Source organism: Pteronotus mesoamericanus, unplaced genomic scaffold (genome assembly GCF_021234165.1).
Source record: "Pteronotus mesoamericanus isolate MK-2021 breed Mesoamerican mustached bat unplaced genomic scaffold, CSHL_Meso_final contig_182, whole genome shotgun sequence".
NCBI lineage: Eukaryota > Metazoa > Chordata > Mammalia > Chiroptera > Mormoopidae > Pteronotus > Pteronotus mesoamericanus.
Genome location: NW_026555078.1, coordinates 35,762,647 through 35,778,867, shown reverse-complemented (window position 1 = coordinate 35,778,867; position 16,221 = coordinate 35,762,647). Strand labels below are relative to the sequence as shown.

At 38.3% G+C, this 16,221-nt stretch overlaps 1 protein-coding gene across 2 annotated transcripts; it reads left to right on the top strand.

The window, feature by feature from the left end:
• The first annotated feature begins 4,888 nt into the window (after positions 1–4,888).
• Positions 4,889–14,322, top strand: LOC129066049 (ATP synthase subunit s, mitochondrial). Of its 2 annotated transcripts, none has more exons than XM_054567588.1 (4): positions 4,889–4,948; positions 11,520–11,631; positions 12,555–12,763; positions 13,315–13,490. In XM_054567588.1, exons 2-4 carry the CDS (start codon positions 11,528–11,530, stop codon positions 13,488–13,490), a joined length of 489 nt encoding a protein of 162 aa, XP_054423563.1. In that variant the 5' UTR covers positions 4,889–4,948; positions 11,520–11,527. The 2 variants fall into 2 exon arrangements, with proteins under 2 accessions (XP_054423563.1, XP_054423564.1); XM_054567589.1 differs by lacking the exon at positions 4,889–4,948 and adding an exon at positions 14,167–14,322 and having other exon boundaries at positions 13,315–13,486.
• The last annotated feature ends 1,899 nt before the right edge of the window (positions 14,323–16,221 follow it).

The following is a 16,221-nucleotide window of genomic DNA, read 5'->3' as shown; positions in this document are numbered from 1 at the left end:
CATGTACTCATTTCCATGTGTGTATGTTTCTATTCAATTTAGTCATGCGTTAACGCGTATATCTATCACAATTCAGAAACAGAAATGTTCCATCAGTTCAAAGATATTCCTTGTGTTACCTACTGTGTTATAGGTGTTACAGTCACATCTCATCTCTACACCCTTCCGAACCACTTCCTAACCTCTGGCAATCACTAGTCTATTCCCCAGCTCAATAATTTTGTCATTTTAAGAATGTTCTGTAAGTGGAATCACACAGTATGTCATCTTCTGAGAATGTCTTTCTTTTACACAGCATAATGTCCTTGAGATTCATCTAAGGTGTTACTTATATGGATATTGGGGTTCCTCTTAATTGTTGAGTAGCATTACATGGTATGGATGTATCACAGCTTGTTTAACCATCCACCAGCTGAAGGATAGCTGTACCAGTTTCAGTTTTGGGCTACGAATAAAGCTGCTATAAACATTTATGTACAGGGCTTTGTATGGACATAACTTTTCTTTTCTCTGGAATAAATGCAGTCACTAAGACCTGTAGTAAGCACGTGTTTAGTTTTTTAAGAAACGCCATATTCTTAATCCACAGTGACTGTACTATTTTATATTCCTACCAGTTAATATGTGAGTGGTCCATTTCCTCTTCATTCTCACCAGTATTTGGTGTTACCACTTTTTGTTTTTAATTTTAGCCATTCTGCAATGATAGCCAATCTACAATGATATCTCATTGTAGATTGTAGTTTTAATTTTCATTTCCCTAATGATTAATGGTATTGGACATCTTTTCACGTGCGTATTTGCCATCCGTATAGCTGTCCTCTTTGACAATATGTTTATTCACATCTTTTGCCCATTTTTCTAAGTGGCTTGTTTTGAGAGTTCTTAACAGATATTCTAGATAGAGTACTTTGTCAGATAGGTGGTTCACAAGTATATAAACTCCAGTTTATTGATTTTTCTTCTTATTCTCTTAACAGGATCTTTTGTAGAATAAAAGTTTTTAATTTGATGAAGATCAATTTATCAACTTTTTTCTTTTATGGATCATTGTTTTTGGTGTAAACTCTTCACCTAGCCCAACATCCCAAAGAATTTTTTCCCCTGTGTCTTCTTCCAAAAATTTTATGGTTAATATTTAATGATACAAAATGTTTGTTGTTACATTTTTTAGTTAGAATAATGGTATTATATATGTGTGTTTTGAAGAGGCCTTTTAGAAATAACATTAAAATATTTACAGATGATATTTAGGATTTGCATCAACATAATGTAATATAGGAGGGGGAGAAATAGGTGGGGTGTGGAAGAAACAAGAGTGGCCATGTTTCTATAAAACTGATTTCTTGACCACAAGGTCAGTGTTAAAGGGAAAGTTTTACCCCCTCTCGTTGAAAAAGTTAGACTGTACTGAACCCTTTCTAATTTTTGAAATGGTTTATAATCAGGGTTTGTTGTGGCTAAAATTGTGGTTCCAGGACTGTTTTCTTCTCAACAGGAAAAAAAGAATTCTTGCACACTAAGGTGTTAAAGACTTAATGTGTTAGCTGACCCTCAAGAATATTGCATTTGAATTTTAAAAGAACAGGTGGTAAAGAAGAGTGTGATGCCTAACACATGTAGCTAGGCCAGGCAGAGTGCTGTGCAGATTTAGAGCAGCTCGATCAACTAACCACCCTGCATGCTGGGTGTAGACGATTATAGTACTGACTAGCCATGCATGTAACTTTTTAAAGGTTTCTTCATGAGTATGAAGCCAAATAGCACAAAACCCAATACTTATTTGTGGTTTTTTAAAAGATTTTATTTATTTATTTTTAGAAAGAGGAGGAGAGAGAGAGAAAGAGGGAGAGGAACATCTATGTGTGAGAGATAGAGTGATCAGTTGCTTCTCACCCTTCCCCAGCTGGGGACCTGGCCCGCTGAACCCAGGCACGTGCTCTGACTGAGAATCTGACTGGCGACCTTTTGGTTCACAGGCTGGTGCTCAATCCACTGATCCACACCAGCTAGGGCAAATATTTGTTTTTAATGATTATAAGTTAGTAGTTTAATTAATTGTCCATAGATGATAAAATTTTGCATGCGAAGTTTGATGAGATCTACTGTAAACATGCTAAAGGTGACTTTTTCTTAAAGCTCATTTTGATGTATCATCGGTGGACAATTAGTTATGACTACTGGCATAATCATTAAAAAACAAATATTTTCCTTGTGGATCAGTGGATTGAGCACCAACCTGTGACCAAATCATTCTCAGTCCAGAGCACGTCTCCAGTGAGCAACTGATCATATCTCTCACACATAGATGTTCCTCCTCTCTCTCTGCCTCCTCTTTCTAAAAATAAATAAAAATAAAATCTTTTAAAAACCACAAAAAAATATTGGGTTTTGTGCTATTTCTCATACTCATGAAGAAACCTTTAAAATTACATCATGGCTGAATCATACTATATCACACCACAACAGTCTGCTTCTGCACAGCACTCCTGCCTGGCCTAGCTACATTTGTTAAGCATCACACTCTTCTTTACCACCTGTTTTTTAAATTCAAATGACTGTTCTTGGGTCAGCACCTTAAGTCTTTAACACTTAGTGTGCAAAAATTCTTTTTCCTGTTGAAAAACAGTCCTGGAACCACAATTTTAGCCACAACAAACCCTGATTATAAACCATTTCAAAAAATGAGGGTAGTACAATCCCAGACTAGGTACCCGTACCGTGTGATCAAGAAAGTAGTTTTATAAAAACATGGCCCTCTTCTTCCACACCCACCTATTTCTCCCCCTCTATATTACATTATGTTGTGCAAATCCCCAAATATCATCTGTAAAAATATTTTAATGTTATTTCTGCCTCTTCCAAAAACACACATATATAATACCATTATTCTAACTAAAAATGTAACAACAAATTTTGTATCATTAAATAAATTTTTGGAAAGAAATCCTTTGGGATGTTAGGGGCTAAATAGAAAGAGTTTACACCAAAAACAAAAAAAAATTGTTTGTGCTTCATCAAATTAAAAACTTTTATTCTACAAAGATCCTTTAATAAGAAGAAAAATCAATAAACTGGAGTTTATATACTTGTGAACCATCTGACAATACTCTATCTAGAATATCTGTTAAACTCTCAAACAAACCCAAAATGGACAAATCACAATTTGTCAGACAGCTATACGGATAGCAAACGTGAGATATCCAATACCATTATCATTAGGAAATGAAAATTAAAACTACAATCTACAATGATATCATTATAGATAACTCAATACTATAAAGACAAAATGTAACACCAATACTGTGAGAGGGAAATGGACCACTCAACTGGTAAGAAATAGGTCACTGGATTAAGAATATGAAACGTTTCCTTAAAAAACTAAACCGTTTACTACAGATGTTAGTGACTGCATTTATTCCAGAGAGAAAGAAAAGTTATGTCCATACAAACCCTGTACATAAATGTTTATAGCACTTCTGACAACTGGTACTAGCTATCCTTCACTGTGATGTTAAACAACCCCAACATGTATCTAAAACCCCAATATCCATATATAACACCTTAGATGAATCTCCAGGACATTATGCTATGTAAAAGAAGACATTCTCAGAATGACAACTTTCCCCTTACAGAACATTCTTAAAATGACAATATTGAGCTGGGAAAGACTTATTCCAATTATTGGAAGGTTAAGATGTGACTGTATTTCTACTCTTTAGTAGGTGTAACGCACAAGGAATTATCTTTTAGACTGATAGGTATTTCTGTTTCTGCAGATTGTGATAAATATAGCGTTCTATGACTAGGTTAACAAGAAAGCATACACGAAATGAGTACATGTAAAACTAATCTGAGACCCAAAGATCTATGGATTGTGCCAGCGTCAATTTCCTGGTTTTGATATGGCACTATATCAATTCTATAATACATTATCATTGGTGAAATCTCTGTTTGCAATCTTTTTAACTCTCAAATAAAGGTATAAACAAAACATCCCCAACCCTACTTTCTTTTCACTTAAGAAACTTCCCCAAAACAGATTACCCCACTCCCATACACTGCACCTCAGAGTAAATTTCTGAGCATCTGACATTTAATCATACAAAAAAAACAAAAAACAAAACCCCTTTAAAAACTCCACTCTTAGAATGAAATTCAATGTGTTAAAATAAAACCCTTCTGTGATTGCCCCCTCTCCTCTTCCTCGGGTTAAAGCCAGTCACTCCTAGTTCTAGAAAGGAACCCAAACTTTCCCTTCAACTCTTACCCACAGGAACGTTTCCAGTGTGACCTCCAAACAATCACAGACACTAATTCTGCAGGCTTTTAATTAGCAACTGAACTGCTTTTTCACTGGTTCTCTGTGGCCTGGAGACTGTTTACTTGTTTGAGCTCGATGCCAGCAAAAAAGAGCGTTTGTTGCTTATAGTGTGCTTCAAATCCTTCAACGCTCCAAACTACGGCCCCTTCTGAATCTTTGGGACTTCGTTAACACCCACCTCGTCTCTTGCTCTTTCTTCCCCACAAACACAAAAAAATTGCTCCGGGTCCGAGGGTTGGACCCCGTGCTTCCACAATTCCGACCTCCAACGCCAAGACAGGATGGAACAAGGGCATAGGTCCACACCGACACCTTTGAACGGGTGGCGGGGGCAGGCCCTTGGCGCCTCACCTTCTTCGGCCCCCAGCGGCGGGGCCTCCCCCGCGGGCGCCGAGAAACCCCCGGGGAAACTCCCCCAATCCAAACCGCATCCCGGCCTCCCCTCCCTCCCGACGGACAAAACACTACAGGGGCCCGCACTTCTACCCCGCCTCCCGCGTGCGCGTCTTCGCCCCACGTGGGGTGGCCGACGGTGACCAATGGGAGCGCGCGGCGGAGGGCGAAGGGCAGGCTGGCGCTGTCGTACACGCCTGGGACGCTCGCTTCCTCCCTCCCTCCGACGCTGTGAGTAGAGGAGCTAGGCCCGAGCGGGCGGGACTAGAGTAGTAGCGCCTAAGTTCTGCCCTTTTCCCTCTCCACTCGCTTGGCTTACAGAAAACCTGACCCGCCGAGTTGCGCGCCTTCGACCTTCATCGTCGAGGGGACGCAGGGCTGTGGGAGAAAATCAGGGCATGATTACGGTGAAAACTCGTTTGGGCTGGCCCAGCGGCCTCCCTTCCTGCCTGTCGGCCCGGTCCGGGGTCAGCAGGAGGCGTATTGCTGAGCCCCCGGCCCCCACTAAGCCGAGTGCCTCTTGAAGGGGCGCGCCCGTCCGGCCTTAGTCCTCGCTCTGGACCGAGGCGCTTTATCACGGCAACTCCTGATAGCCTGCGATCTTCTGGACTTATTTTCGTCAGATTCCTGGCGGTATCATTCATTCGGTTGTTTATCGGTCCTGTAGATACCGCCTAGAGGAACTAGACCCCACTAGGTCTCTGCCATCATTTAGCGATCTCTTTCCGTATCTTTACTACTGGGCCGACCTTCAGTTTAAACTATGCTGTGCGGGCCTGAGAACACCGACTCACCTGTACAGGTCCCATATCCCCCGTTTCCTTGTCTGTAAAATAAGGGAGGTGGGCTATGTAATCTCTAAAATCGCTATTATTCTAAAATTATGTGATTATCACCGTGCCAGTTAACACCCGTTCTCTGTGCATAATGGCAGTTTTTAATTTTTAGGGTCAGAACAGCTGGACAGAAAAGTAGAATGATACAACTTAATTGCTGGAAAGACTTGCCCATTTGGATTTGGTTCCAGTCTTTAGGTAGCTTGGGGAGGTCACTTCACCTCTTTGCCTCAGACCCTCCCCTCCTCTGTGCACTAGGAGTAACCTGCGGTGTCTCCCTTATAGGACTGTTCGGATTAGGAGATGAGGCTCATCAGGTTTTAGCACAGTGAAGTATTCGGTAAATGACTGATTTTATTATGCTCAAATGGTTTTACCTCCCAGATAGTTGTACATATTTTGCTTTATTTGTGAAAACAATGTAGAATGTTACCTGCTTGTTCCATCACAATTTTTCTTTTTTGGAAAAGGGATTTTTAAATTTATTTTTAAAAATTTTGAGATAATTGTAGATTTCCATGCAGTTGTAAGGAACAATAGTGATTCTGTGTACTTTTTACTAAGTCTCCCTCAATGATAACTTTTTGCAAAAGTATAGTACATTACAACCAGGAAATCGACATTGACACATCCATTGATCTTACTTAGGTTTCACCAGTTTTACATGCATGTTTTAATCAGTCCTCCCAAGGACACAGTTGTTGATTTTGGAGAGACAGGAAGGGGGGCGGGGGAGAGAGAGTAAGAGAGAAAAACATCAATGTGAGAACCACTGATCAGTTGCATGAGGAGGGAACTGAACCTGTGACCTCTTGGTGCAGGGGAGGATGCTCCAACCAACCCATCCATACCGGCTGGGCAAGTTCTTTATAGTTTTTATCTGTGTGTAGGTTCTTGTACCCACCATCACAATCAAGTACAGTTCCATCACAAGAATCCCTCCACTGCCCCCTCCCCTTTTTTAATTTATTGATTTTTAAGGAGAGAGGAAAAGAATATCAACTTATTGTTCCACTTATTTATGCTTGCTTTTTAAAAAAAGATTATTTATTTATTTTAGAGCAAGGGAAAGGGGGGGGGGAGAAACAGAAGAAGAGAAACATGGATGTGAGAGAGAAACATTGATTGGTTGCCTATCTTAAGCCTCCAATAGGAGACCTAGCCTGCCACCGAGGCGTGTGCCGTCATTGGAAGTGAACTGGGGACCTTTTCTTTTGTGGGACAACCCCCAACCCACTGAGCCACACCAGTCAGCGCTATTTATGCATTCATTGGTTAATTCTTGTATGTGCCCTGATGGGATCTAACCTGCAAGCGTTCCTATATATAAATCATACGTATCATCTGGATGATGTTCTAACCAACTGAGCTACCTGGCTAGGGCTCCTCTGTTGCCCTTTTATAGCTGCACTTTCCTACTGCAGGGCACCCCTTCCCCAATTGTTTTCCCTTTCTAAAATTTTGTCACTTCAGCGAGTTTTTTTAACAGAACTATACAGTATGTAACTTTTTAGAATTAGCTTTTCTCACTCAGAGTAATCCCTTTAGATCCATCCCAACTGTGGCATGTATCCATGGTTCATTCCTTATTGGCAAATAGTATTTTATGGTACCACAGTATATTTAACCATTTGCCCATTGAAGGACATCTGAGTTTCCAGTTTTTAGCTATTTTGAATAAAATTGCTATTAACAGTAGTGTACAGCTTTTTTGTGTGAATCTGTTTTTGTGTCCCTGGGATAAATGTCCAAAGCTCCGAATGCTGGGTCATATGACAAGTACACATTTAGTTTTGAAAGAAACTGCCAAACTGCTTTTCCAAAGTGGCTGTACCTTTAAACATTCCCACCAGCAATATCTGAGTAATCCAGTTTCTCCTCATCACCAGCATATGGGGGTATCACTATTTTTTATTTTAATCATTTTGATAGATACGTAGTGGAGATGGTTATTTTTCAGTTCGCACAGCATGTAGTTGATTTGTTACCAGGTTGAATGCAGAATTAGACACTTCCAGGGTCTGTGATCAGACTTTCATAGACCATAGTAACTTTTTTACTGCTCTGATTTTGAGCATGTGCCTCTTAGTTTAGCAGGTTGAAAGAATTTACAATACACATCCTCTTTTTTACAATTATTTTCTGCTTACCCTCCCCTGGGATTGTACGTTAATGTGTTTCAATTAAGTAATTTCAAATCAAGAGCTAACCTTACATTTATATACTCTGTGGTGTCTTTGGCTAGAGACATTTGTGTCCAGGACACCACCCTCCTCGGCTGAGAATTCGTGTTCATCTTCCTCTGTGTCAGAACCTGTAAATGTTAGTTCAATAAATGCCATGTGGTATTGGCCTAGAAATGGCTTTTGGGACCTTTGCTTCCAGTTCTTAATGAATTGCTCTATCATATTTCACGACACTCTTCATGCCTCAGGAATAAAAATTGGCATCAATAATAGGTTATTTGAAGTGAAGTAGGTTGTAACTGGGGGTAGCAATCCCCCAATTCTGATAACCCTGTCTTCACAGTCCTTTTGACCACTAAGTTAGCCATCATTTTAACAGCCCACAGAAGTATTATATTTAATATGTAAAACAGAACTTCCACTTAAAAAAACCAAATATTGTTTTTATGCAAATGGCAACTCTCAATCACACCTACTCAGAAACACTCGTGTGTATCCTTTTGAGTCACACACAGGTCTGGCCTTTTCTAAGTCACAAACATAATTGCAACTTTTAGGAACATCAGTGACAAATTTGTGGCTCTAAGCCATGTTCTGATAGCAGGATTTTTTTTTAATGATTTTAATTCTTGAATTATTTATCACAGTAGTAATTTAGTAGTGGGTGGTTTTTTAATCCTCACCTAAGGATATGCTTATTGATTTGAGAGAGAGAAACATCGATCAGTTGCCTCCCATACCCATCCCTGCAGCCTTTTGGTGTACAGGACCACCCTCCAACAAACTGAGCTCCAGACAGGCAGTAGGTTATTTTTAACTTGCTTTTAACTGGTTTCTGTTAATTCATTAGAGTTAAATTCACCTACTTACCACTAGAGGTCTCCTCTTTCCCTATAGAAAGCATTCCCAGAGGTAGCTGATTGAAATCATCTGAAATTGCTAAAATCAAATAGCAAAGTTACAGTTAAGAATGTAAAAACCTACCAATCAATTTTTTACCTTTACTGCGAAATAAAAATTTGATTTTCATATTTAAATTATTTAAATAAGATATCTAATATTTTTAGAGGTCATAGCTGAAGTAGTAAATTTGACCTTTTCTTTAGGCTGAATTAGAAGGTAGGCCAAAATAAATCAAATGAAAGTACTTCAGATTTCACAGGTCACAGAAATTTATCTGCTTAATAACAGTTTCTTTGGTTTTACATTTCTCCATGGAACTATATCAACCATTAAAGCCTATTAGTTAGCAAATATTTATTAAACTCTTGCATTAGGGGTATGACACTGTGCTAGGTGCTAAGCGAGATGGAGATGAATAAGGTGATCCTGCTCTTCTTTTTGCTCTACACACTTTTCTTTTTTCTGCCTCACTGGACACTTAATCATCTTTTAAGAGCCATCCAAAAGAAAATGCTAATGTGAAGCCTTCCCCTCACTCTTTTAGGCTCTGACAGAACTTGTTCATACCTCTACCAAGAGATCATGTTGCATGTTATTTGTTTACATCTTCTGCCTTCTTCATTAGGCTATACATTTCTATGAGGACAGGAACCATGTCTTTGTCTCTTGTTTATTTTTTCTACCTTCCCATTGTATCTCTTGCACTAGGTATAGCAGACATCAATAAATGTTTATTGAATGAATGGACAGATGGATAAAAATCGTATTTGAATAAACCCTTGAGGTTGGGTAAGATTTCCACAGAGAGGATTGGGTGGGCAGGGAGTAATGATAAGTAAGTCACAGCCTGAGTTGAAGCTGGAAAGCCCAGACTTGTAAATGAGATTGACAGCCAATGGTGTTTATAGAGGAGGGCACAGGTGGAGGGAGCTTTAACAAAAAGCTGGAAAGAGCTGAGAGCGTGAAGTGATAGCAAGGTGGGGGTGCGCGTGGAGGTGGGGAGGTGAGAGGTTAACAGTAATGAAGGCCCAGTGATCGTGGAAAAGGGAGCGGGAGGGTAGGCGATGCCAGGTTCTGTCCTCAGACCTCCTCTCTCACTGTTCCACAACCTCAGCATCCTCAGTCACTTCCTCAGCTCTGAGATGGTTCCCACTCAGGCCTCTTTCTAGTCCTCTTTTTTTCGATGAGTTGAATAACCATCCAATGACTAAGGAAGGAGTCCTGAACTGGTAACAGACAGAACTACATTCAAGTTTCAGCACTGCCACCAATTAGCCATGAAACATTGGGCAAGTTCTTTTAAACACATGCATTTATTAAAGCCACACCTTGTTCTAGAAAGGATTTAGGGTGTCAGCAGGTTACTTAATATCAGGGCTTCAGTTTCCTTATCTCTGAATAAGAGGTTTAGTCTAGGTGGTCTGAATTCTTTTCAGCAGTACCATTATGTGACTTAGATTCTAATCATTTGTTGGTCATCTCCTCTTAGAAGTTCAACACTTCATATTTAGAATATAAAAAGTGGGATATAAAAAGAACCTGAACCCACAACCCTGTCCCTTCTGACATTGATTTCATAATGGCATCATCATCTTACCAGTGACTCAGGACCACAAGTTAGTGTCATCTTCAACTTCTCTGGCTCTTGCCCCTACATCTCATTTACTGAGTCATGTGGAATCCATTCGATAATGTCATTTTCATTCTTTCCCCACTTGGCCCTTTCCCATGCCCACATGTAGTTGAAGACCTTGTTAGCTGTCTTTCTATCCTGTTCTGTTGTTCGCAATCCTGACGTTGCTGTCTGAGTAATATTCCTGAAGCATATCTCTAGCAATGCCAGTGTTCGGTGCTAAAACCTCAGTGACTCCCAACCACATGCAGAAGACCGTCCAAATTCCCTGGCTGGTTATGCCAGACGCTTTTTGATGTGACTATATAAATTGTCTGTCTCCTCATTATCCCCATGTGCTAACGCAACTGAAATACAGCACGCCTTAAATGTCTCTGCCTCAGCTAACCTGACAGACCTTTGCCTGGTATCTGTATTTAAATCCTAGCCTGTTCTTATTTTAACTCTTTTAAAATATTGATGAGGTTCTATCCTGTATTTTAACTACTTGGTAAATTGTTTAGCTCTCTCCATCCTGCCTTAACTTGTTAGCTCCTCAAAGGCAGAAACCAAACTCCATTTATCATTGTTTTTCCCCCACCTGGCACAGTCCTAGAGAAACTTGAATTGGCATAAATCAGATTGAGACCCAATTTAAAAATCAGTTTCTCAACTCATGGTTATAGATTTTTACAGCTGGAAATCATCTGAGCACCTCATCTCCTTTCACAAGTGAGAAAACCAAGGGTCAGAGAGGTGAAGTTGCTGCCCCAGGCTTTCCCTGCTGCCCTTCCACAGTTCTTTGTACTGTTCCTGGTGACACTATTTGCAGCCTCGTCACAGATCTGTTTCCATGTGTCCTCTTCCTCCCTGGAGGTCTTGACCTCCACACACTGCTCCCTAGGCAATTTAGTTTGCCATTTTCATACTGGAAATGGAGATCGGGAGTGGAGGTGATTTGTCAATATGTAGGTGCACTGCCTGAATGGACACCAGGGGGCAACCGCGCAGACAGACGCCAATGAGGATAGAACAATGAAACAGTGTGAAGGTTGGAAGGAACCATAGAGTTCCTCATTTCTTTTGCAGCAATAGAAACTGGGAAACTGAGACAGGAGTGACTTGCTCAGTGACTATTGAGAGGCAAGTGAATCATCAGCTTTCTTGGCACAAGAGCATTGACTTTGAAGTTGTGAAGTGACTGTACATATGTGACTCCGATTGCTAGCTAATTACTGAATATTAATGCTGTTTTGTGTATCTAGAGTAAACGATGCTGTTTGGAAAAATTTCCTGGCAGTTATGTGGCTTAAAGAAACTCCCACGGTCATGTGACACCAGATACTTCTGGGGCTGGTTGAATGCAGTGTTTAATAAGTAAGTTACTCTCATTAAAGTGAAGAAACATGGGGATTGTTAGAGTTAGATGAGTTCCCATTAGCTATGTGATTATTTCTTGTGTTTCAAGTTGGTTTTTTGTACAGTGTATACAGTATGGTCCTCCTTTTGTTTAATAACAAAACACATACAAACATTGAATAAGGATGAAAAATAGAATACAAAATGTTAACATGCCTGGGTTGCAGGATTTCAGTGATTTTTTATCTTACTTGGACTATCCCTGCCTTTCAAGTTTTCTAAAATGAATATTTATTACTTTTATGATTAGAAAAGCTCAGTAAATGTAATTTTAGAATATTTTATTCTATGGCTTCTTAAAGGATCTAGTTAGCCTTTTGAATAGTATCAAGTGAACTCCAGTTTTTAAAAAGGTAATGAGTGGCATGCTTAGAAACATCATTTAGAAACTGGTGAGGCTGACCTCCTTGTTGCATTAACACCACTAACTAGAGAAAAAGTCATATATAGAAATTAATAAACATCACTTAAGATTAATTTGAACATAAGTTCAAAATTATTCCCTCTTCTACCATTAATAAAAACAATAACCAAGTGCATCATTCAATACATAGTTACTGAGTACCTCCTGGTGTCAAGCACTGTGCTGCATATAAATCAATGAAGACTCATGCCTGCCTGATAACTCACATAAAAATAACAAGCCTTGGCAGAGTTCACTTGGAAACAAAAATAAAAGCAGGAAAGGTAGCAGGTAGAGCCATTGTATGGGGGTTTTATTGTTTGTTTGTTTGTTTGCATGGGTCTCACTAATATACTTGTCTCTCTCCTTAGTCATTTGAAATGGAAAGTTATTGCTATTCTATGTTTCTGTTGGTGAATGTAGTTAAGAAGGTAATGATTATAGTAAAACCCAACTGCGTTTGTTCTCTTTCCAACAGAGTAGACTATGAACGCATCAGGGAGGCTGGCCCTGAAAGGGCGGCCTCCGAGTGGCTGCTTCGCTGTGGGGCCATGGTGCGCTACCATGGCCAGGAGAGGTGGCAGAAGGACTACAACAACCTCCCAACGGGCCCTCTGGACAAATACAAGATCCAGGCCATTGATGCCACTGACTCTTGTATCATGAATATTGGATTTGATTACATGGGTAACTACCCTATCATTTGCTTATGAGAAATGCAGGTGATTTTACAGTGACCTTTTGTTTCTTAATATTATAGATGTGTCCTTTTTGCCTTTTCAATATAATCCAGTTTGTTTCTTCCTATGTATAGTATTTCTTTTTGAACTAAATAGAGGTTACAAACACCTTCCTCTCCTTTCTCCCCTTACTAAGCTTGTCTCTACATAACTTTATTCTATAGTTTATTGACTTAAAATTCAAACTTTTGTCATTGAAAAAGCCTCAATATGTAGATATGTTTATGTGAACTAAAATTATATTCACATAGCTTCTGGCTGGGCAGACATTTCTTCCCTCAGTGCATGGTTGTCTGACAGCAGTATGGTCCTATCAGCAGTATAGTGAATACCCTCTATAGTTAATAAGGTGACCAATCATTCCAGTTTTCCTGGGACTAAGAGGTTTCCCAGGACATAGGACTTTCAATTCTAAAATCAGAACAGTCCTGGGAAACCTGGGATAGTAGGTTATTTTAATGGCAAAGCAGAATCTTAAACTGCACTTTTTCCCCCTAGAGGGCCTAAAGCATGTTGAAAAAATAAGGCTTTGCAAGTGCCATTACATCGAGGATGGCTGTTTGGAGAGAATTGGTCAATTTGAAAATTTACAAAAAAGTTTGTTGGAAATGGAAATAATTTCATGTGGGAATGTCACAGACAAAGGCATCATTGCTTTGCGTCACTTAAGGTAGGTGATCAGTGCCAAAATGGAAACTTGATAGTGATGCTAAGGTGAAAAATCAGAATTTAAAACAGTTGAGGGGTAGTATCTTGTTTTAGTTCTGAAATGAGAAAATGACTTAACTTTCATCTGTAATACTTTAAAACAGTTGAAATCATCAACCTTAATGCATTATGGTTTTATTGCATATTTAGGGAGCATCTTTTTTAAAAAATTAAGTCTGTGTAAAGCACCTAGCATCGTGCCTGCTGCAGTAAGCTCTCAATAAGCATTAGCTATTATCCTTCCTCTCCATCTTTTAAAGCAATTTTCCCCAAGTTCTGCCAATAATCTATCACAGGAAGTATGAGAAATTTTAAACATTAGAACCATAAGTACTAGATTGTTTGTTTCTTACATTGGTTGAGGCTTCAAGGCTTCCTTTTGAATTCCTTTAACAACTTTTCTAATTTGTTTCCCTTTCTAGGTTAAGGTTCATATTTTATATCTCACATGTGAAGGTGTTTTATGCCGTAAAATACATATAGTATTTGGAAAGATTCAGCTAGAATTATTGGTTTAATTCAGAACTAAGATACACATTCAGTGTGTAACTTTTTTCTAAAAGTGAATAAATTGAGTTTAGTTTTAATGCTGTAAGAGTAAAAGCCAAATTGAAGTAACTTCTTTTTTTTTCTCTTTTACAGAAACCTCAAGTATTTGTTTTTATGTGATCTTCCTGGAATAAGAAATAAAGAAAACCTTGTCCAAGCCTTTAAGACAACACTACCTTCTCTGGAACTAAAATTAGACTTGAAGTGAAAATAATAATAATAAAAAATAAGTGCCTTATTCAATATAAAGTATCATTTAAAATTGTTGATCCCAAATATAGCGAATATTATGTAATCATCAGTAGACCTATCAGGATATCATCTCATATTTTAAAAGCAGAAAGTCCATCATGTAGAAAATAAATATTCAGACAAGACTCCCTAAAGTTACTAATTTGGAAGTGGTGCAAACCAGGTAGCATTTTAATCTTAATATACCCCTCATTTTATATAGATACCTGTACAGATAACTCTGATTTAGATACTGACTTGAGTTTTTTCAAGTTATTTACATGTACAACACAGATATTCCTTATTGTATTTTGACAGTAATTTATGTTAAATTTTGGCTTAAAGATATTGAAGCATGTTACTATAAATGTACAACTATGAAAAATTGAAAGTGATTCATTGATGAAGTCAATTATGCAAAGTAACCAGTGGTTACTGAGGCATTCGTATTGCTTCCCAGGGTTTGCATGCCTTTCTCATGATCCTGCATTCCTGTTTTTTATAATATCATCCTTTCTCTGAATGACTAGTTTCTGGCTAATTTGCCTATTTGGTAAGTTTAGTCTGGTGTTTTATTAGAAGTAGACATAAATAGTTGGCTGAAGTCAAATAGTTTTGCTGATTGCAGTAAAACAGAGGAAATAAACATGAAGACCAGTACAACTGTACTTGCTTTTTGCTTAAATTTAATTTTTAAATTAAATTTTAAAAATGCTTTAAACAGAAAATTTTAACATGTCAATTAGAAACTGATTTTTATTCCCCCCTATTTGTTTGATACTATTCCCTATGAGCTCAAGGGACATCATGAAGGAATATAAACAAAAAATTCAATGCCTAGAAAGCAGTGATAAAGAATATCATTAAATAAAACATGTCTTTATCTTTACCCGAAATGGCTCTGATTCTATTATTGTTATATGCCGATTTCTTTGTGGATTTCTGTATGTTTGGTTTAAATATTAAGCTGTTGAATATGACTTCGGAAATAAACATTTTCTATGATACAGCATTCTGGTAAATAAATGAATCTTAATTGCGCTTAGAAACCAGCTTATGTAAATACACATGCCATAAATTATACACTATATACTATTATAATATTTACTAATATAATTACCACTGTCATTTTTTAAGAATCAGAAAATAATAAATTTTTTAAAAAGACAAGGATATAGAACAGTCTCATGTGAAACAATAGATATTCTATGTGAAAAAAGGTTGCAGATATGGTTAAGTTAAACATAAGCATACATTTACTAGAACTCATTAGAGAAAACAAGCACATCTGTCTCAGGTTTGTTTGATTGCTGTGTAATGAGGCAACTGATTAACCACAGTTTAGTCTGGAGCTACTTTCTATTCTGAATGGTATTCTGTAAAACAAATAAATTAGGCAGTTACAGTCACCTGCCTTGTCAAGTGCATTGTTTTGGGTTAAGGAAAAGAAGAAACACAAAATGTAAACTATGCACAGAAGTTGGATATCCTTCCTTGTCATTTGATGCAAGACTTCAAAGCAAGAATTAGATAATACTAGGATTAGTGATTAACTTACTATCAGACCTATGCAAGAAGCTACATACATCAGGAAGACTTTGGATATCATTAAACTGGCTGGGGTAGCCAAACTGATTAACAGTTGCCAGAATTTGGTGCATTACTTAGCTGTTAGTGAATAAGGTCAAATACTCTCATGAAGAAAATTAGTACAGCAGTAAACTGAGGGTGCATAAGAAATGTTTTGAAGATATAGTAAAATATAACTTCAAAAACCATGGCTGAGAACTACTAGGAAATAGTAGTAGCACATCAACCAAAAATGGCTTTGAGTTATAAGAAAAGACACGGATTTTATATTGCCCTTGTGTCCTAGTGACGAGGAAGAAGCTGTTTGAATAGGAGCAACAGGCCAAA

Coding starts and splice junctions, on each gene's coding strand:
- LOC129066049 (XM_054567589.1), top strand. CDS start 11,528: ATGCTGTTTGGAAAAATTTCCTGGCAGTTATGTGGCTTAAAGAAACTC. Junction 11,632..12,554: donor TTGAATGCAGTGTTTAATAA/GTAAGTTACTCT, acceptor TCTTTCCAACAG/AGTAGACTATGAACGCATCA. Junction 12,764..13,314: donor TATTGGATTTGATTACATGG/GTAACTACCCTA, acceptor TTTTCCCCCTAG/AGGGCCTAAAGCATGTTGAA.